The sequence below is a fragment of the Diadema setosum genome, chromosome 4, assembly GCF_964275005.1.
Source record: "Diadema setosum chromosome 4, eeDiaSeto1, whole genome shotgun sequence".
Lineage (NCBI taxonomy): Eukaryota > Metazoa > Echinodermata > Echinoidea > Diadematoida > Diadematidae > Diadema > Diadema setosum.
The window spans coordinates 32716665-32739153 of record NC_092688.1 but is presented as its reverse complement, the minus strand read 5'-3'; the positions used below and the strand labels follow the sequence as shown (position 1 = coordinate 32739153).

Genomic DNA, 22489 nt, shown 5'->3' with positions numbered 1-22489 from the left:
AATTGCACAAAGATTTAAGCCCAACGCAGCATTGAATTTACTAGTCAAGAGCTGTAATGCAAACAGTCAGATAGTCTCTTTAGAAACATCTTGAACAACAGAGTTCCTGATGGTTCGTTCAAACGCATTCATCTCTGTCATTTCTTTTTTAAGCCTTGAGTATTTTAAAGTACCCATGAGAATGTTTGACCGTACGTACTTGAACCATTGTCCGTATAAATTTAACGTCTTTAGGTTTCCAAACTAGTGGTCAGAGTCAACATTCTGCTGTGTGTTCAGGGGAGAGCATAAATGCATGGGAGTAGCTTTAATTGATAGTGCTTGACCAACTTGCAGCTTTGTCGCGTTGTGTACTTACAGGAAGGCAACAAGTCAACACCGTTAGAGTTCCTTTACACTGTCTATTGCAGTCTATCCACGTGATGGACCCAGAGACTGTGCAAACAGGGAGAAAGCATTTCCGATGAGCATTTAGGATAATAATCATTCGTAAGCTTGTTCCTAAATGGCCATCTATAGGCTAAACTAACTCGAGGACCTGGTTGGGTTTTATGGGACGCTCTGTTGAAACAGTTCTTCTTAAGGATAATACAAACATCATTACCGCGAGTGAATGGCCCCGTGTCTTCCGATAGGTTCCCTTGGAGGAATATTTGTGTAATAGTGGTTTAACCGCTTCTTACGATTACCGGTATTACTACTGATTCGTATAAGGATTTTGTCAGCACCCTGCATACACACGAGCAGAATGATGTACAATAAAATATTAACTGACAAAGGTGTGGGCGTATATATGTATGGATGTATAATGTCCAGAGAAGAGGGGGGGGGGGGTCTGACAGACAGAACGGACATGAATTATTTCTTTCGATATTGGCTTTTTTAAGGGAGACTGATCATTTCAGACTAATGCAAATACTCTATCGTTAGATAATTCTAATCTAGTTAGTCTTTTGTCAACATGATTTCAAACTGATAAGCGAAGAACAGAATAGTTCTCATGATATATCTTGTCATTGTGTTTGTACAGTCCATTGGATGTAAAATGGGACTGGACATCAGCACGAATTCCACCCTTTGGAAGGATCAGGCTTTGGTGGAGGCTAACGTGGCCGTACTGCACAGCTATCAGGTGTGTATCATTCACATGATATCATGCTTTTAGTAGGTGTATTGTGAGTAATGCAGCAATTTTTTAATACAAAATGAATGAATTATATCCATCTTTATCAGATTGAGATATTTGAGATTTAATATGCTGGAAAGCATTGAAAATACGGGAAATATATGTGACAACTTTTAACTTATTGATGTATTCATTTAAATAATGTATTATAATGTAATTATGTGTATAAATGATACTCTATTTTTTATTTCAAAAAATCGATGACTAACTGATTAAGGTAATGATTTATACCTATTTTCTGCGGTAAGAAAATGAACGTGACCATCACGGACCACCACTCGGCGTCCGAGTCCTTCATGAAGCACATGGAGAACGAGCAGCGGCTTCGCGGCGGCTGTCCGGCCGACTGGGTGTGGATCGTGCCGCCGATATCGGGGAGCATCACCCCCGTGTTCCACCAGGAGATGTTGAACTACCAGCTGAAGCCTTCCTACGAATACCAGGTGAGTGAATACCAGTCGAAGATGTTGATATAATTATGTGGGAGGTAGAAGGGAGGAGATTCACGGTCAGGAAGATTTCGAATAGGTGGAAAAAGGTCTAAGAATGATACTGCGAATGAATAAAAAATCGCTTTACATGGACGTAAATAAGCACCGATTACTAGTATTCAATGTTTTATTAGTAGCCATGATTTAAACAAAAACAAAAACAAAAATCATGGGCCTACATTTCTGAGTTGGTATCTATTTACGTTGATGAAGTGCAATTTGTCGATCAGCTGGAAAAAAAGAAGCCGAACGTAGGAATTTGATTAATTTGGAGATTGATATTGCCTCGACTGTATCAAAACTAAATCGTCTGTATAACAATATAGATTACAAATAGAGATGCATGAATATTGATAGAGGGACGATTATTGGAGTAGATTGGAAGACAGGCAGTGTAATAGATAGATAGATAGATAGATAGATAGATAGATAGATAGATAGATAGATAGATAGATGAATTGATTGATTGATTGATTGATTGATTGATTGATTGATTGATTGATTGATTGATTGATTGATTGATTGATACCGTAGATATGTAGATGGATTGTTTGTTGTGTTTTTTTTTATCTTGTCTTAATATGGAGGGTGTAGAGAATGGAACCCTCTGCTCAGCAAGAACGCATACTTTGACAGTTATCATTATGATTTGTATCTAATAGGATGATCCGTGGAAGACACACGTGTGGAAGACCAACACACCAGGGGCAGAGAACAAGAAGCGCAGACGGAAACTTCTCACCTTCAAGGAGGTTGCCAAGTGAGGGCGCATTTTTATTTCACCATTCTCATTTCCGCCTGTCAAAAGTAACTGATTTCGCGTTTACAGTACAACACAAGGCAATTTAGGCCCCGCATGACTGTTTACTGTTATGTAATAGATTATTATGTCATGTGCACTTTCTCTTTTAAATTCTCTCCGAATCTCAATATTTCTCATTTTCATTCGAGCATTATTACAGAGCTAGGCACATTTGTAAAGATAAATTTGTGTGTGTGTGTTAGTTTATATGGGTTTTTTACTTTTTTTTCGGGAAGGGGGGGGGGGGATGGTGTGGGTAAGGAGGGACTTGTTACAGTGTTTTTAGCAGCAAAAGGACAACACTCTGGAAATGCCCAGAATTTCAGTTTTACTCTTGGATTTGATAACAACAAGTGACAAAACTTAACACCACACTTTACACGAATATCCGCTTTAATATTGTATCACCCAGGGCAGTGAAGTTCTCAACGAAGATGATGGGCAAAGCCCTGGCTAAGCGTATCAAGGCGACCATCCTTTATGCCACCGAGACCGGAAAGTCGGAGAAGTACGCTAAGACTCTCTGCGAAATATTCAAGCACGCCTTCGATGCTAAGGTGAGTCGTGATAACTATGACACGACCATACATAATCACTTACATTATTCGTTAAATTTATCTCACTGTATCTTGTTTGTATCAGTTGTCACTGAATATGATATGAGAACCATGATCTTGAATAAGGGAATTCACGTTTACAGCATAACTTATTAATTGACCCCGATATCAGAGACTTTCCAAATCATGCAATGAAGCATTCTCTTTTGAAGCATGCCATCTTTGTAATCAACGCAAATATGCAATGGATAACATGAAACAGTTGTGTAAATCCTGGGTTCGAATCATCCTCGACGCGTACATCGGTCAAAGTCGGTGGGCAAGCTACCCTCTCTGAACAATGTCGACAGACTGTAATTATAAATAATTATCGTTATTATCATTTTTTTTTTGCAAGAACAACTCACTCTACTACTCTCGTTCACTCACAGGTCTTGTGTATGGATGCTTACGATGTCGCAAACATCGAGCACGAGTCCCTGCTGATGGTTGTCACCAGTACTTTCGGTAACGGAGACCCACCGGAGAATGGAGAGGTAAGTGACGAAACTCCAACCCACGGGACCCTTCAAAAGTTCTGTTGACTTGATCTGATTTGACGCATTTTTCCCTGAATCATCATCACCATAAAAGAAAAATCAATGGACAGATATTCAAGTGATGAAAAATAAATGTAATACTAGTGCCATTAATGTGCATGTTGGTACAAAGTGGGTGTGGCCTGTTCGGCCCACGTGGAAGACAAGATGGCTCGAGACTGGGACCATGCCGTCTGAGGAGGCGAGCGAAGAATAAAGTTTCATTACTTTAAGTTTGATTTCCTAGTGGTGGTGATTTGTTTTGGTGTCAGAATGTGTGACATGTTGTTGCCCCACCAGGATTTCCCTCCTTCCGTAATACTAGTACTTTATTCGTAGTGTACATTGGAACAGCATTATGTAACAAATAGAGTAATAGATTTAATATCAGAAGGGAAGTAGCTTCTTGCAAGGCTTGGTGTTGCTTACAACTCTTCAGACAACAAAAAAAAAAGTGTTTCACAACTGATTTTGCACACATGGGTTTCATTTAAAAAACTTCGCGAGATCTAGTTGGCTCTGTCTCTGGAGGTATAACTAATGTTAGAATAAGTAGGCCTACATCATGGAGTTGTAGCTCCTTAGGTACAGATAGCCTAGTGCATCAATTGCACTGTGGCTCAATTTTTTTTCTCTGCTTTTCTTGAGAGCGCCGATGAGGTCTCCTGTCTCTCAACATTACAGCGAGCTTGAGATCTGCGACGCGAACGCTAAAGACGACGCAACTTCTAGGGTTAAACAATAGAAACAGCTGCCTCGCGCATGTGCAGAACACAATTTTAGCCTAATTAGCGTCGTCTTAGCGTTAGCGTCGCAGATCTAGAAAGCTAGCTACTGTCACCAGACGCAGACGAATGCGCGTGCGAGAATGCAAAGGCTATAGATTAACATTTCAAGTTAAAGAAGAAAAGGAAAACTTAGCTGGTTCCTTTATATCGTTTTGTTCTCTTTGTACCTTCAGGAATTCGGAAACTACTTGCTCGAGCTGTCCAGAGATGACAGTACGGGAGAAGGACCAACAAGGTATTTTTCATCATGTTTTTTTGCTGTGTTGTTTTGTATTTTGTTTGTTGCTATATTCATTTCCCATTCATTTTCACACCAACCAAATTGTGTTCACCTACACCACCAAGTGCATTACTCGTAAAAGTGACTTAGTTAATTGTAGATGGAATCTCGGGTCCCATAGAAGGTATAATCGAATGCAACATGGCGAATGGTGAATGCCTTATCCCGTTCCTTACCACTGGTTTAATCCATCTCCATGATAGTTTGGATTTTGTTTTTTAACCCAGTGTCTCCAAAACGATGTTATGTACCCTTCGTTTTGCAATCTTGATTTTCAACCCTCGTCAGTCCTGCGACCTTGTAGGAAGCATCGTGAAATCGCACTTGAATATGCTTTTAGTGTGAATGCTATACCCAACACAGTTCGCCAGGAAAACACGCTGAATATGCATTTGTTGGCAAGAAGGTTAGAACTGCACCAATCATGACACCAGGTGACGATGATCACGTGACTGTCAAAAGAACACTCGTGTTGTGTGCACACAAAGCAATGCTTTTAGTTGTCAATGTCAGTCACGTGACTATCATATGACGGTTTACGACATAGATAATTATCTTTCACACCCAATCCAGAGGGTTGTTAGATGATGTTGTATTCTCAATTTTCTAATTTTTCCTGAATGTTTCGCTCACCAAAAAATAAAATAAATAAATAAATAAATAAATAAATAAATAAATAAATAACAACCAAACAAGAAATAAACAAGTATCAGCAGAACTACTCGACAGAAAAACTCTGGTATGATAACAGTTACCTCACCTAACGTAGTGTAGAAATGTTTTTATGTTAATTATGTCTCTCTTTAATCACGTAGGGCCTACCTGTGGAAGTTGGTTGTTGACTTTGATTTCTCGAGAACTACTTTGCTAAAAAAAATATTTTGTCCCTGCCTGGGCTGTTGTAATGTCCTGATCTGATGGGGCTTTTCACGTACCGTCTTTATAGGGTAACAGGTACATACCAAGTTGAGATCTTTTGCTGAAATACTAAGATGTGAAACCTTAGGATGACAACTAAAAAATGACTATATCATGGTTTTGAATTAATGCCAATGCTTATGCAGTTCTAACCCTGCGTGCTCCACTGTATATACACTACATATTTGTAAATTCTTCGACGAGAATAATGTACGTTCGTCAGCCTCACCGAGTAATAGCCTCATTAATTGTGATCTCATTGTTGGTGAGTTTCAAACAAAACTAATAATGAATTGAATGCGCCTTTACGTGATTAATCTTAACACGTGACGTTTGCTTATTGAGATCAATAATAACCATCGCTTATCTTTATGAACTGGCGTTCAGATGAGCGTTCAATATTTCAAATGTTTACTATTCGGAGTTCCTTTTCATGACCTGCAATGTCATCCAAAAGATTGATGAAACTTGATAGAATAAAGACGAAAAATAATTAGAACGTTTATCTTTTACGATGTTTGCTTATGTTGAATTTGTGGGTTTTTTTAGTTTAATTCGACATAATGACATGATTAACAAATTGTGTGTTGTCCACCTGACTAGTGAATGAAATATAAGTCGAGGCTAGAATTTTACTGTAGTGATATTTATCGGGATATATCAGGAAATATTTTTTTTTTGTAATGCTGAGAATGCATATTGTGTTATTATCATGCTCTCGAAGTTAGTTACCATGATTATTGATGCAGTCTAGCTTGTAAATCTCATACTGCTGTACATAATTCCGGTTGCCAATATCCTATTACACTGACAGTTTTCGAACAAAGAGTTTATAAGATATTGAATGCATTATTTGCTTGCACTGCCATGGTTTGATGTTTTGTGCCTCCAATCCCTCCATAAAACACCCCTTTATAAAGTGGACCGACCCAAGCACTACTGTGTTACAGACCTTATCCTCCGTTTGTCCAATCAGTACCCACAAACCTCTCACTTCCCCCATGCTCTTGATTTCAACTCCCGGTTTTTTTGTTTCCCGTCATTTTGTTTGATTTTTTGAAAACGGTAATTTTGTGTGCAGCGCAGTGAAAGGTGAAGTTAGGCTGCCCGAGGATAAAGATTCTGTACGTGGAAGGTAACAAGTTATAAAAATATCGTGATTTGCTTGACTAAATGTGTGCTTCTTCCTGCGGTCGATGTGCATAACGCCCACCCACACACAACGACACACATGTATATACACACAAATCGAAACCGTGCAAGAAAAGTGTCGTATAATTTTTGCAAATACCATACTCCTTTCTGGCGTATGTATACGCTTCAGTAAATAAGGGTTGTTTTGATGATTTTTTTTTTCGTTTCTTCGCACTAGTTATGCAAATTAATTGAAGTAAAATAACAATGATGATTAAAAAAAACCCAAAAGTCCCTTTCTTGCACGGTCCGCTGTATTGTGAGCACCCTGTTGCCTGCATGAGCCATGAAGCTATGCCAAACTCGCAGCTTCCTAACAATTCTGCATGATGTGTATCTTGTAATTGCAGCACTGTTCAGGCTTTAGACAAGACTAGCACCGATGTTTAGTTGGGTTCGTTGCATATACAGTGGAATCCCGTTATATCGAAGTCTTCGGGACTGGCAGTTTTATATCAAAATTTCGCTATATTCGAACACATTAACAATAAAAACATAGAGGCGATAATTTTGCGACCTGGATTTTTATTTCGTTGTAACCGGAATTTCGTTAAAATCGCATTCGTTATAACGGGAGTGCACTGTATTCATATTGAGGATGTTTCAAGATGAATTGCGCCAATATCATCCATTCCTTTCAGGTAATTTCCTCGATTACATCCTGAATGTATTGTTAAAAAAAAAGAAAAACATCATATTCTCATTGCGTCACTCATTTGGGCACGACGCTGATGGGTGAGTTCCCGGTTAGGTTTATAGTGGCTCAAAAAAAAAATCGAGTAAAGTAACATTTTTTAACTATTACCTGATGATGGCACTTGAAATGCACTTACTAACTCATTGTATACTGACCAGTAATCACCGCTGTCGATATGTTAGAAATCTTGACTTTCAAAAAATTAGCTTTGAGAGTAGCAACAAATAAAGGAAATTTACGAAAAGTGAAAGTAACAACACGAAATGAGAAAACAAAACAAAACACAGCACAACACCCTAACATCTTTTGAGTGTGTATAGTTGATTAAATTCGTGTTTGACGTAGCTATTCGTAGATGTTTGTGCGAAAATAATTAAACTTACAGTTTAACCTGCAACAACTAATATTGTCTACTGAACGAAAGGTGTGAAGAGCAAAATGCTACTTAAAGTTCGTTAGGTTTTCATTTTATTTTACTTCGTTTCTTTTTTGAAGATAGATAAGAAAGATGATGTATTTATCGATTGAGAAACAAGAGTATATTCTGCTCCTGGATGCTAAGAAGGGGTCTTGTCCCAGTAATGACAGCTAGATATCACGTCATCATCATAACTATATCATACGCTCTGCCAATCATATAGCTTCATGGTCGAAAGTACCAGCTGTTTAGAGGATTCTTGCTATGCAGGTATATACGATGTAATTATTAGTGTCATTTCACTATCGCTAAAGTAGCCATGATGAATGCTTTTGTGTTGTCTGATTCTGTCGCTTCTCTCTTTACTCGGCAGGAATCGACTTTTGCATATGATAGATAACCTATGCATTGTATCAGCTCTTTCGATCTATGGACCAGACAACCTGTCTTTGTACAAATCTTGATAAAAGAACAGAGAAAATTGGTGGTTCTCGTTCTCCAGTTTGGGATGATTTTGTAAGGGTTAGTTGGTGTTGTATATCTGTTTTGTTCAGCAACTCGAGGTATCAAGCAAATGGGAATCGCATTAGTTTCAATTTTGGAGAGCCGCAATCCCTAGTGTTTGCAATTCCCTTGCAACGCTTTGCAGATCTTTATTACCATCATACACTTTCTATGCTGATTATTTTTTAATTATTAGTATTTTTTGTTTGTTGTTCTTCTGGGCGGCCGACAGCATTAGAGTGATTTATTTATTACTTATGACAGCATCGTATACGTGCCAAATATTTCCACCTTTTATACCAGTAAATCAAGCAAAAACGAAACTATCCACATCGGCAACTGTACTTTCTTCAGTTTAACAATATTCTTACCATGCGTACAATTATCTCGTTATTGTTGTTCCACTTTTTTCGTTGTCTGTACCAGTGATTTTCTATAATCTGTGCTGTTCAGGGTATTTCTATCAGCAATACCTATATAGGTAAATTATTTTCCTTCACCAGTCGTTACTATACTTTCTGATGATGTAAAGTCGTGCCAAATCATCTTCATGAAACTATTTTTCAACATTCTGAGCAACGAGCAAAATATTGTAGACTCGGTCAGCCTACGAGAACGACACCCACGAGTCATACAGCCCACGAGAGGCACGATTTCGACATTGAAAAAAAAAGAAGGTCATGAGTCATACAGCTCACGAGTCATATAGCCCACTGGTTTGACACTAGACAAATAAGGCCCACGAGTTCGACATTGGGTAAAACAGTTCAGAGTTCAACATTACAACGCGGGACTGAATGTGTCGGTCTCGTGGGCCTTGTTTGCTTAATGTCGAACTCATGGGATGTACGAATCATGGGCTGTAAACTCGTGGGCTGTATGACTCGTGGATGTCGGTCAGGTGACGTGCACCCCGCTTTGTATAGACGTGAAACTAGTAGCAGCCGCTTGATTTCTGAAAGGTAAGGGTGGTAAAAAAAAAATGCATTTGGTTTGTGAGAGTGAGAGTATTTGATAAGAGTGGATATTCTTATTTGATAAGAGTGGATTAGACCAACTTCATCTTAGATTTTAGCTAAAACCATTATTTTTTTTCACGAGAGTGTTTTTGTTATTCATGAGCTTTTCATGGATTGTATATAATGTCGATCAATAATCAAATTAATCGATTATTATCACGTCATTTAATAATCAACAAAATATGTCACTATCATCCAGGAGTGTCTTGTGACATGCATTTCCCATGACAGGATGGCTTAACTTCTATACTCAACGGTTCTCAAATGTCAAATCGGACAACGTTTACAATGTAGAGGACATGTAATCCCTGATACAGATAAGACAAAGTGTACCAGAGAGTAATTGTATGCATACATAACGACTTCTTCCCCCTTCTTTTAGTCTTCGCTCAATCCGCTTTGACAACAAGCCCAACAAGCCGGTTCATCGGGCCAGCTCTCTGGCGAGGCTAGACGAAAGCTCGGGAGTGCTCGCCAATGTCAGGTACGTTTTTCGTCTTCTCGGGCAACTTACAACGGAACATTGTGGTCATCGATAAGCATCGCATAGCAAGGGATTTGTAATCTCGTTATCTTATTTTCATTATCATATCGAAAGAAATAACGAAATACCGTGGTACCGTTAATAGAAGAATTTAGAGGGAGGATAAAGAAGTAGGATTTGCATCAAGTTGACGAAGTAGAATGCGAAATAAATTTAGTTCTTAATCATGTCCAACAAAAGTAAGCTAGATAATACATAACAATTGAAAAGAAAAAAAACATTACTGTCAAAAGATACAGCGTAAGAATGATATCGCTTTGTGCTTGTCATGCACGTGTGGCAATTTTAATGTGTTTTTTTTTCAGCATTCCTCAATGTTTAGATATGATTTGTTTTTGGTGATGCTTTGCTAATTGTGTAAACTACCGGTAGGTGAAACATGTCGGTCGAATGTTTGCCTGTCTTCTCCTCAAGGTTTTCGGTCTTTGGCCTGGGTTCCCGCGCCTACCCACATTTCTGCGCGTACGCACGAACAGTCGACCAGCTGATCACCAACTTGGGCGGGGAGCGGATCAACCCCATGGGTGAGGGTGACGAACTCGGCGGCCAAGAGGAAGCGTTCCGGAAGTGGGCTAAGGACGTCTTCAAGGTAAAGAGGTCATAGGTTGTGCTTCCTCTGTCATTGCCGTCGACCACCGCTACTGCAGGTTTGCCATTATCAAAAATGTGGCAATGGCACGGACTAACACCCACATACAAAACATCTTGATCTTTTTTGTGTGTGTGTGTGTGCAACAGTTCTCGTAAAGTGCATGAAGATCGATCTATATATCGGGTTTCGATCATGAAAGGAAGATTTAAGTGCGATTTCCAGCTCGAAGAATTTTCTTTTGGTAACAATTTTAGTAATGAAAGCATATGGATAAATAGTGAAACTGCAAAAGAAAAAATGAATGGATGTCAAATTAGACACACGAATATAATAATTTAGTATGAAAGATATGTTACGTTGATTATCATTGTAGTTATATTAACTTATAGATATAGATGGATAAAAAGATAAGTAAATATTAAAAATAGTCTGATTTAAGGCAAGATTGATAGGTGAACATTTTCACTAAAGGGCATTATACTGGTAGAAAACTATTTGATGTCGTTCTTTAATGTATTACACCGTTCGCTTGTGCTTGTGCCCGACATGCACACAGGCTGCCTGCGAGGTCTTCTGCGTCGGTGATGGGGTGAACATGAAAGAGGCGAACGCAGCCTTGAACCAGAACGAGAACAGCTGGAACCCCCAGAGGTTCCGCCTGTCCACCGGGGAGGAGACGGCTCTGAAAGCGGAGGATCTGATGAATGGCCTCACCAGCCTACATGGCAAGACGGTTCTACCTTGCCTCCTGACGGAGCGCCTGGAATTACAGGCCAAACATTCCGAGTAAGCTTAAACTATGATTTGTTGTAAGCGATGGTACTGCGCATTAAAAACAAAAAAGAAACGCTAGATGCCAATCGAATTCGATTCAACATCTTTTTACAATCGCGTATCTTACTTCAGAAAACGTTCTCTCTTCATTGGTCGCAGAGCCCGTCGAATCACAATGATATCGCGAAGTCATTCGTATAACCAGGATGCGATCCTTTTTTAATGTCTGTTGATTGGCTCTACTTGCATAGTCACAAATTGTATGAACGATGCTCACCTGAAATCCTGCAGAGACAAAAAAAAAGTATCTAGTATTATTTTGTTCAGGTGTTGTATGTCTGCAAAACGGTAATGATGATTGCAGTATAGTAAAAATGATAATTCACGGAAAATATTACATCCAATTTTAACATGACAGAAATATTGTTCCTCCATTCTCGTTACACAGGCCTACTGTAAATATCTTTTGAGGCTCAGCGTATAAAACACACACACACACACACACACACACACACACACACACACACACACACACATATATATATTATATATATATATTGTTACCACAAGACTGTAATGTACAAAAAAGAAAAAATATCCATCAATACGTGTGAAATTCGAGATGTCCAAGGGTCTATTCTTTGCATATAACAGCATGGTCGAGATTACCTAGAAAGGAGAAATAATGATGAAATAAAATCATACAAAGACTGCTCAGGTTGATGATTTGTGATACATTCGGAATAATATCGATTCCCAAGTTTCAATTATGTGTATTTTCCCTCTTTCAGACGATCGACAATCTTCGTCCGCCTGGACACCCAGGGTGCCTCGGAGCTCCTGTACGAGCCGGGTGATCACGTGGCCATTTGTCCGTCAAACGACACGGAGCTGGTGGACCGGACGCTGAAGTTCATCTCGGCCGAGCACTCCCCGGACACCGTGGTGAGGGTCGAGTTCCAGCAGCAGAAGCAGACAGCTCTCGGTAAGTTTTGCGAGTTGCCAAATTTCTTTGGCGACAAAGATTTTTCTCTTTCTTCTTGAGAGCGTCCCTGTGTGTATGCGAAGAAGCAAGTCGAAGAAAAGAAATGAAGGCAAAACTAGATATGTATTAACCCATTCTATATTATATACCTCATAAGTGAGTTTCGTATCACTGATTGGTCAAAAGTATATCACGTGACAAGGTGTAGTCCCGTCTATCTTGCCTTAGGGTTTTCATGTAAGTGATAGAAAGGCAAAACCCTCGTGATAGAAAGGCAAACCCCTCGTGATAGAAAGGCAAAACCCTCGTGATAGAATTCGTAAACCCTCCGCGACTTTTGTACACATAACAAGTACACTAGACTTCGCGCGCGGTGTCCGCAACCCCTCCTTAGCTCCACCCAAGGCAAGGACGTTCACTACGCGCATCGTATAAACACATGCAAAATCATCGCACTAGCGCACAGCAGGCATGTTTCAACGTGGCATGGTGATCGAGCGCTCCTCCGTGATTTGAAGTGAGCTGGATCAAAGATCGTACACTTTCAACCTCTTTGCAATTAGAATTTCTTAGGATCCCGAAGCAGAGACAAATCTCAGCATGTTGGAAATATCGAATTAAAACACGAGCGACGGGAAACTGGATGTATACTGTAATCTTCTGCCAAGATTTTATGCAGGAGCTCGCTGAAGGCCGTGTGAGTGAGTACAATGTACCGTGCGTACTGGGTAGTGTACGAAATGCACGAAAACCATGCAAGCAAGCGCAGGCTGTGGCCTGATTTTAGGGCTAACGTTTAGGCCTAACACTGAGTAACAGTTAGAATTTACTTCGTATTTGCCTAGCCCTAGATCTTGGTTAAGTCTTAAACGATGAGGTATATAAAACAAATATTAACTGCTCTGTATTCGGATGGTGGTGGAAATTATCACTCCCTCGGTGCTTTTCATACCGACCCTTCCATCACCCCTCGGCTAACGCCTCGGGATGATAGAAGGGTCGGTATGAAAAGCACCTCGGGAATGATAATTTCCACCATCATCCTCATGAGCAGTCAATATTTGTATACAGGAACCTATAGTGGCCTGTGTATTAAGTACATGTGGATTCCAGTATTCAGTATGGAACAGTTTAGTTGAATCAGATGATTCATTGATTGAATGAGAAGTCGACGAACTGATAAATCCACTTATCAACTAAGTTATCGATTATTGATATGAGGTGGCAATTTCTCCAACATTGGTTTGTGTTAATGAAAACGATAAAAATTTATACATTTTGGGCCTTGGTTGAAGATATCAGTTTATTGAGTTGGAATTGATTCAATAAAAGCTAAAAACACTTGGGGAAGCTGTTGAGTAAATGAGTAATTGGTAGATCAAGTTCTGATGGTTCATATCTCAATCAGTTTTAGGATATCAAACGCAAATTGGCCATCAATTAGTAAGAATAATCTTTTACATCAGAAGAGACAGTGAAAAACAACACGAGACCAATACTCAACCAGCATCTTGTGTTTAGACTTGTCATGGTACTACCGCAATATGATTGAGCACAAATTATGTTCCGCTGATCTGCAAATGGTAAATACTATTTACTATTTACTATATTATGATATTGGGTCGTCTTGTTTTTTTCTGCGTGCTTTTTTTTTTTCATGTTTTTGAATAGTTTGAACTTATCTCAATCCCTTATAATATTGTAATATTTTATTGGAATACAAGAAATCATTTCATCATTCCATGCGGGACTCTTAGTATGTGTGTGACATGTCGTTGTGTTGCATGCAGGCAATCTGTAGGTAGATTAGCAAAAGATTTCTGTTAGCGACATAGGGTAGATATTATAGAAGTGAGTGGTATTAGCTAAATTCCGTTAACAGTTCGGCTTGCGGTTCGACATTTATTAATTCTGTCATTTCGTTTTTCATCAAATGCATAACGCTCTTTTATCATTACGATGTACTCAGTCTTATTCAGGCCCATTCTCGGGAGATTCATGTCACAAAATAGACATTTATCCAAGCAATGTATTTGCCATCACATTACTACTTTGCTGTAATCTTACTGGTCACTCTCTTTGTGCACATCCTAATAATGTTTATCAGAATTTTTCAGGAATGACAATTGTTGAAATTTTATTTTTCAGTAGCGAGCATTAAAACATCTGGTTGCAATATCGTGTCACGTTTTCAAACTACATTCCAAGAGTATCTTAATATCATTTTGGAAAGAAAACATGAATAATAGGCTGCCATAGTGTGTTATTCTTCAATTAAGTTAGTCAACTTCCGTTAACATCTAGCCGTAAACTACTTTAATAGCATGAGAGCATCAAGCGCATGTCTGTCCTACTGTGAGAAAGTTTCCCATAAAGCGGGTATTTGAGTCGTATATGACCAATTGACATTGAGACCACACCCCTTCAAAGCCTCTTCCAATTACCACCCAACATCATTCAAACAAAGACTCTATATAAATATCACACTGTACAGGGATGTTTTTCGACCCAGAAGTCGAAGATGGTGAGTCTTTGTGGACTAGCTACGAGGGAAATAAAACTGGAAGTATTTTCTTCTCCGATCTATACATCTCACCCCGTCACATTATTACCACCTCTGTTTTTATACACATAATGATTATATAATTTTTTATATATCCAGTAGTCTAGTCGACTCCAAAGATAATGAGAAGTGAAGCGATTCCAATCTTTTCGCTGTAATGGTTTTAAAGTTTATTTCAAGATATTGTATAAAATAATGAAGTCCATTTTCATATTCTCGTCGTCATATTGTCATGCATAACACAGCCATCGTCGCTCATGCATTGTGGTAATTGCATTCAGTATATATGCGTAGTAGTGAAATCAAGACTAAGCTACCTGACGGGTATATGAATGTTTGTTGTGTAATTATGGTTATTTCAAACGTATGGTTTAACGAATTTTAGGTTGATATAAGCATTCATTACAAAATTAGAGATTCATCATTCACACGAATGCATGCTGAATTTACACCCATTTGTACCGTGTCAAGTATGCAATGTAATCACACCCTTTTGTGAGGCAGGCTGATGTCAGCGTTTTGACCATGAGATTATGTTCGTTCTCCTTCAACTTCAAATATAATTGGCAGGATCGTGCTTTTGCAGTGGTAGATCAAGGGGGCGCCCCCTCTTTGTTTTTGATTAAAACAATATAAATAAAAAGAAAAAGGGGTAGCGCGTGAGCCCCCCCCCCCTCTTAAATTTGTAAAGGCGCCTCCCCTTTATGGAATTCCTGAATCTGTTTTGTATACATTGGCCCAACACTTTGAAATAAACTTCCTACATCTTTACGACAAGCACCTTCTGTTGACGCTTTCAAATTGAGCCTTAAGACCTACCTCTTTAATCTACATTCATACTCTTCACATATACTTTATACTGAATATGTTACTTGTATGTTCTTTAATAACGTATCATATTCTAGCCATTTTCTAGTTTCTACAGCGCCAGGAATATATTTTTAGGTAGAATAAGTGCTTTGTATGATTCCACTGTTAATGATAATAATGACAATAATAATAACAACGATAATGATATTAATACAATGAAAGTATTGTTTTAATAATTATTATCATTACCATTATCGTCATCATTATTAACTTTGATATTGATTATTAGCAAGCAATTGATAAGTTACATAAGTTCTTAAGATTATAATATGCAAGGCATCAAACAAACCCTTTTTGACAAGTCACCTCAGGATTCAAACATTGTCAAAAATCCGAAGGACTCAATTTTGTTGCTATGACACCCTCCATCAATATCACATTTATTATGTTGTGTACATCACAACATTCGTCTCATGCATGCGAACACAATAATTGCATAGTTTTGATGTTCCTATGATAATTTTTATACCATTCCCTCACATGCAATTATTTCACTGGACATGCTATACACTGCTTGTCTCCTCACATACATGGACACACCGACTCACAGTTGACACCGACGCACACACAACACACCTATATACCAACACAACCAATTCGCCATTTTCACACATACGTTACACTGTGGACATTGATGTTGCATGCATTCATAATTGCTATGCGTAGTTATTCGATAATAACCAAGCTGATAACACCTGCATACAAATACAAATCAATTCCGTTCGAATGCCTTCGAAATCTAGCGTTAGAAATTGTTGTTGAACGTGTATGGTAGGTTTATAGGACCGTGATATAAAACTTATCGCGTTAACAAAATGGTATTGGGATCCTTTATACATCAAAGCTTGTAGAGCTCAATTTGCAAATCAGCTGTTGTGGCTGTTGTAATCTCGGAGAAACAGTCTACATTGTTGGATGCTTGCTCACTCGATTTCGAAATCAAGAGTAAAATTATTGTCCTTATTACTTTACAGGGTTATAATGTTATATAATTAGTATTTATTTTGATAGTGATAGCCGGATTGAGAAAACCATTTCACAAAGTTTGTATCATTGTGAAATGAAAGAAAAATAATAGGATGTGCATCTAACCCTAATCAGCGCTACAGTGTTTTGAGTTTATTTATAAAAGGACTACCTGAACAGGAGTATTACGAAAGGCATCCCTGGAAGAAAAATCAGCCGATTGAAGCTCTTTTGACTATTACTAAGATTGGATGATTTGCAATTGCTAACTTCTCTTTTTCCAATTGCTGTCAAAATAATGGTTTCCTTTTCAAGACCAGCTCGAGAGTATGAATTATTGTCAGGAGAGGTAATGAAGAACCATTTCGGCCCTTCTGATGATTAGAACAAAACTAGATATCATTACCTTGAACACAGCAACTTTTTATTGATCATTCCTTTTAATTTTGTTGATAGTCGGCCTTCATAAAAGTTAAAACAAGGCAGAGACTGTGGCTTAGTAGTTCAACTGATAATAATATAAGTTTGGTTATATTGTACTGTCTTTCTGTCCTCTATCAAAACGGTTACAAAGCTCCAAGTAATCTGGTATTCTTCTCTTTTTGTTTTTTGTTTTTTCCTCTCGATTCCTCTATCCATCTTTCTTCTCTTTTTAATTCTTTTTCGTCAATTTCGTTGTTTCTGTCTGGCTTTCTGTCTGTCTCTCTCGCCATCCTTCACTCTATGATATCTATCTGTCAATCAATCTATCAATCTATCATTCTATCTATCTATCTATCTATATGTCTAAATGTATCTACCTATCTATCTGTCTATATATTTGTCTATCTATCAATCAATCTAACTATCTATTTATCTATCTATTATCTATCTACCTATACCTATGTGTCTATCGATCTATCTACCTATCTATTTATCTGTGTATTGACCTATCTGTCTCTCTATCTATCTATCTATATATCTTTCTATCTGTCTATCTACCTATTATTCTATCTCAATCATCCTAACTGCACGCTAGGTGTGGTCAAGGCGTGGCATCCAACGGAACGCATCCCTCAGTGCTCAATTCGTGCCGCTCTCACCAACTACCTAGACATTACCAGCCCACCGACCCCGGATTTCCTGCGTCTCTTGTCGACACAGGCCACGGACAAGAAGGAGGAGAACGAACTTGCGCTCCTTGGAAAGGTAAGCAGTAAGGACTTTTCCACAGAATATAAATATCCATGGCTTTACCATGGAGTATTCATGAAAATCTATGCCTTCTCCATAGAGTATAAACCTCGATGGCTTTTCAACTTCGCACGATCCGACGTGTTTATCGTCACCAAACAAAACAAGACACATTTTCAAACCAAGCCTTTCCGAAAAGAAAATTTGTAAAAAGGAAAGAATGAACCACACTGCAACGTATTCTGTGGTCGAGTTTGCAGAATACATGCTTGTTCATGACAAACATTCCTCCAAATCCCGACCAGGCGACTGCTGCCTTGTATGACGGTGGATTCACCTTACCTTGATTTCCTATAATGACCCGTTTCTCATCAGCAGCTTGTTGGCTTCAGTCTTGGCTTCTGAAAACATGTGAACATTCTCACACATAGAGTCTCGAGCAACCAGTTCTTTTGAAGTGTCTGCAGCAGATATACTAACTTTGCAGGTGATACCCGAAGATGTCAGAAAAGTTATGGAACTTTACATTCTGGTTCTGAATAACTGCAGAAAACGTAACCTGCACAAACCCACCGTTGTGCATGTCCTACTATTAGTTGATTCAGTGACACAATAAAAGGCATTGTCTATTAGTTGATTCAATGACACAATAAAAGGCATTGTATGTGTTATGCACCATATAAGCACTGTTAATTATCAATTATCACTATGATTCTGTGTTATCCACAGGGAGGCAACCACTACGAGGTATGGAAGTACGATCGCAGCCCGAACCTACCCGAGGTCTTCGAAGAGTTCCCGTCAGTCAAGGTCAGCCCCAGCTTCCTGATGACGGAGCTGGCCATCCTGAAGCCGCGTTATTACTCCATCTCCTCCAGTCCCAAGATGTACCCTGGCGAGATCCACGCCACCGTGGCCGTGGTCGAGTACCGAGTCAGAGGTTCGTGTTGTTCACCATTAATATACAGGCGAATCAAAAAAAATGGCCATAAAATACAACAACAGCAAAAACAACAACATGACGTTTTGCCGTTTTTGATGACAGTGTCTGGTTTTGCGTCATGTTACCGCAATTTTTTGTGCATTTGTGTGGGTGCGGGTGTGTGTTTGTGTGAGATATGTGTGTCTGGAAAGGGAACAATGAAAACTAACCACCATGTCAACACAAATCTACAATGCTCTATATAGTTATTTGCACCTGAAATGCTGAAGAACCTGGATAGTGGATGGATCATGCATGTCGCACTTTTTACTAATTGAGTTGGGAAAGAGGAGGTTGGTATCTGATGCATACGTCTTATAAGGGCAGCATTGTCAATTCGGTTTTTCATTCGTTCTTATCACGATATCTGCGGAATGACTATGGGACAGGAGGTAATATACATGGGGAAGCTGTGAATTACATTTTGTGTTTTTTAACTGATGTGATTTGTTTTGAAATCTATCTATCATTGCCTTGGAGTATGTTTCCAATAAATGACTGCATTATTCAATATAAGGATCAGCTAATCCGAAAGAAGGCGCACAGGCACGTTTCAAGAAGTATGACATCCTCATGAAGATATGCATTGTGAAAAAAAAATGTTGGCAAGATGCATGGCCTCGCACGTAACCTGGTTGATGTGATTATATCAGTCATGACCTTTTGTTTTTTAACCTCCAAAGGGAGCTCTGGTCCTATGCATCGTGGTGTGTGCTCCTCCTGGCTAAACAAGCTGCCCATCACCAAGGTCGCTCCCTGCTTCATCAGACAGTAAGTACCCTTCTTTCACACACAGATACCAGTAACACCGATAGTTATTGCACTGCATCACTTGAACACCTGCGTAGCATGCATTTTTAACTGTTTTTAACGGGTGTAATACAAAATAATTAAAACAATGTAATGTAATCATTGTCCTTGTTGATAACGTTTGTTTGTTTTCATTTCTGTCTGACGAGATGGCTGGGTAGCCCTATCCAGCTGCACTAGCTGGTCTTCTATGGGGTCCAGGTTAGTATGCTTTGGGTGGAACAGCTAACCTGTTTATGTACCCTACGCTTAAATCTACATTCTGCGGCAATATTCTTTTCTCCTTGCATTTCCCTGTCTCCAGGGCTCCGACTTTCCACATGCCCGAAGACCGAGCCAGGCCTTTCATCATGGTGGGGCCGGGCACAGGCATCGCACCCTTCCGCTCCTTCTGGCAGCAGCGCCAGATCGAGCTCCGCTTCACCAAGCCGGAAGCGGAAGACGGGCGCAAGATCCTCGGCGACATCACGCTCATCTTCGGCTGCCGGGGGTCAAAGGTTGACGACATCTACCAGGACGAGAAGGCGCAGGCGGCCAAGGAGAAAGCCATCACGCACAACCTGACGGCCTACTCACGCGAACCGAGCAAGAAGAAGGTAACACACACTAATTCCGCACACTGCGTGAAAAGGAGTCGCTTTGTTGTTGTTAATTTGTGCATGACAATCATTTTGTTGTAGTGATGACCGATAATTGCGTGGGGCGGACCTCTACCACCATCAGAAAAAAGATGTTTTGTCTGTTTAAACCTGGATCCTCTTGCAACATCTCCGAAATCTGATGTATTATTTTTTTTTGAAAGAATCATATCATACTGCAAGTATTGAATGATAACCGATTAAGTTGGTATCGTTCAATGTTCATCATACTGTAAGAAAATCACAATTGACTTAAATTTCCAATTCTGCTGTTCCGCGTTACCTGACAGTTATTATTCATTAACACTTCAAAAACGGTTATGCCCATATATATGCTGGCAAGAATACGTGTTTGGTGTACAAGAAAAATTTTGATATCGAGAAAATGAATACTAGAATCAATCAGTCTAATTCGGCATTCAGACCACACGGAAAGCTAAAGTTGGCGTCCTGGTCACAACCTGTCTCTGATCCGTTGAAATTCCTTTGTTCTGTAAACATTAAATGGATGAATAGATTTGCTAAGTGCAGTAGTCTTGCTGTCAACTGAAGCGTCAAGTCCAACATATAATAATGATGATAAACGTCCATTAAAACTTACAGTACAGTTGTCTCGGATGTTTCAAACCGGTAAACTCAGTAACGGTATAAACGCTCGCAGCAAATCGTTATTTGATTGGCTGAAACCATAGTATTGCAATCTCCATATCGCCACGCCCTTATCTCGACAGGTCTACGTTCAGGACATGATGCACCAGAACGGCAAGCTCGTCTACCAGACCATCTGCAAGGACGAGGGCCACTTCTACGTCTGCGGCGACGTGTCGATGGCGGCCGACGTCGGCACCAAGCTCGAAGTCATCCTCGCTGAGCAGGGCAAAATGACCCTGTCTGAGGCACACGACTTCGTGGCCAAAATGAAGGTATTAATACAGCTGATGATAAGTTGATGGTTACACATTCATCGTCACCGCAATAAAAGAGATTAACATCAACAGTCCTCGCCAGCTTGGAAGCTGCTAAGCTGTGCACACAACAATACATTATCCATTTACTTTTGATAAAAAATAAGAAATTTTGGTTAGTATTCGTTTGTTTGTTTGTTTGTTTGTTTGTTTGTTTGTTTGTTTGTTTGTTTGTTTGTTTGTTTGTTTGTTTTAGTTTTCCATCTGATAAGATGGCTGGATACCTTTTTAAAACATCTGCATGATTTCGATGGAAACAATTGTGCAATGGGAGCCGTTATAAAGAGTTCACCACTAGAAAAAAAAAGTTGAATATTCAAATAGTTTTCCTCTATGAACATTATTGTTAGCCATATGGGAGAGAAAGAAACAAACATCTAAAAAAAAGTAAGCCAATATTTGAGTATGACCCACTGTCATGCTGATTGATCACAAGCACTCATATCCAATGTTACGCAACATGCACCCTTCCTCTTTTAGGACACGAACCGCTACCACGAGGACATCTTTGGGGTCACCATTCGAACGGCAGAAATCCAGACGAAGATGCAGAGCGCTGCCAGGCGGGCTCAAGTGCTCATCACCGGAAGTAGCAATAAGCTCACGCCCGCCATCAAGCCGTTGGAGAATGGCAACGGGGCTCTGGCGGCACGGAGCACTGAGGATGTCCGCTCACTGAACAAGGTAGGAGGGGCCAAGTAGACAAAAAGAGAGATTTCGCCGCCTCCACTGACTCACAAAAATAAAGCAAAAATGACAGACATAGAAATGATGTGCTTCTCTTCTGACTTCTCGACAACGGAATGAACTCTGGCATCTCTTATCTATCGCTGTCTCTCTGTGCATGACTGGACTCGAGTTGCCTGCAAGTTGTTAACACTTGTGATATTTGTGTATTCTGTGATTGGAGTCTTTTACAGTATCAACTTATTATTTTCATGTATGAATAGTAAGCACTGTCGTATTACTGATGGTCTGATTGAATGGACCATGTAAATAAACTCGAAAAGCTTGTACATCACATTATGAAATTTGAACCTTTTGAGTCGGAAGGCACCAAACTGTGGTGCTATACCACTAATGTTGTAAATCACATCAACTCCACAATGTCTGTACATTTTTATTGCATGTTGTCGTTGTGTCACGGTGCTTAGAATATCTGTACTGGTTTAGCATTTTAAGCAACCATTGCTAC

The 22489-nt window shown here is 39.4% G+C and overlaps 1 protein-coding gene across 1 annotated transcript in view; it reads left to right on the top strand.

Moving 5' to 3' along the window:
• LOC140228023 (nitric oxide synthase-like protein) overlaps positions 1 to 22489 on the top strand; it is a 79165-nt gene that overhangs the window by 46568 nt on the left and 10108 nt on the right. Inside the window, exons 8-25 of the mRNA XM_072308420.1 lie at positions 1031 to 1132; positions 1435 to 1629; positions 2340 to 2437; positions 2892 to 3036; positions 3468 to 3572; positions 4576 to 4664; positions 6703 to 6735; positions 9815 to 9916; positions 10391 to 10565; positions 11125 to 11354; positions 12134 to 12327; positions 14822 to 14851; positions 17745 to 17914; positions 18629 to 18839; positions 19565 to 19652; positions 19996 to 20287; positions 21061 to 21252; positions 21775 to 21978. Coding sequence (XP_072164521.1) covers positions 1031 to 1132; positions 1435 to 1629; positions 2340 to 2437; positions 2892 to 3036; positions 3468 to 3572; positions 4576 to 4664; positions 6703 to 6735; positions 9815 to 9916; positions 10391 to 10565; positions 11125 to 11354; positions 12134 to 12327; positions 14822 to 14851; positions 17745 to 17914; positions 18629 to 18839; positions 19565 to 19652; positions 19996 to 20287; positions 21061 to 21252; positions 21775 to 21978 — 2655 coding nt within the window. The remainder of the gene's footprint in view (positions 1 to 1030; positions 1133 to 1434; positions 1630 to 2339; positions 2438 to 2891; positions 3037 to 3467; positions 3573 to 4575; positions 4665 to 6702; positions 6736 to 9814; positions 9917 to 10390; positions 10566 to 11124; positions 11355 to 12133; positions 12328 to 14821; positions 14852 to 17744; positions 17915 to 18628; positions 18840 to 19564; positions 19653 to 19995; positions 20288 to 21060; positions 21253 to 21774; positions 21979 to 22489) is intronic.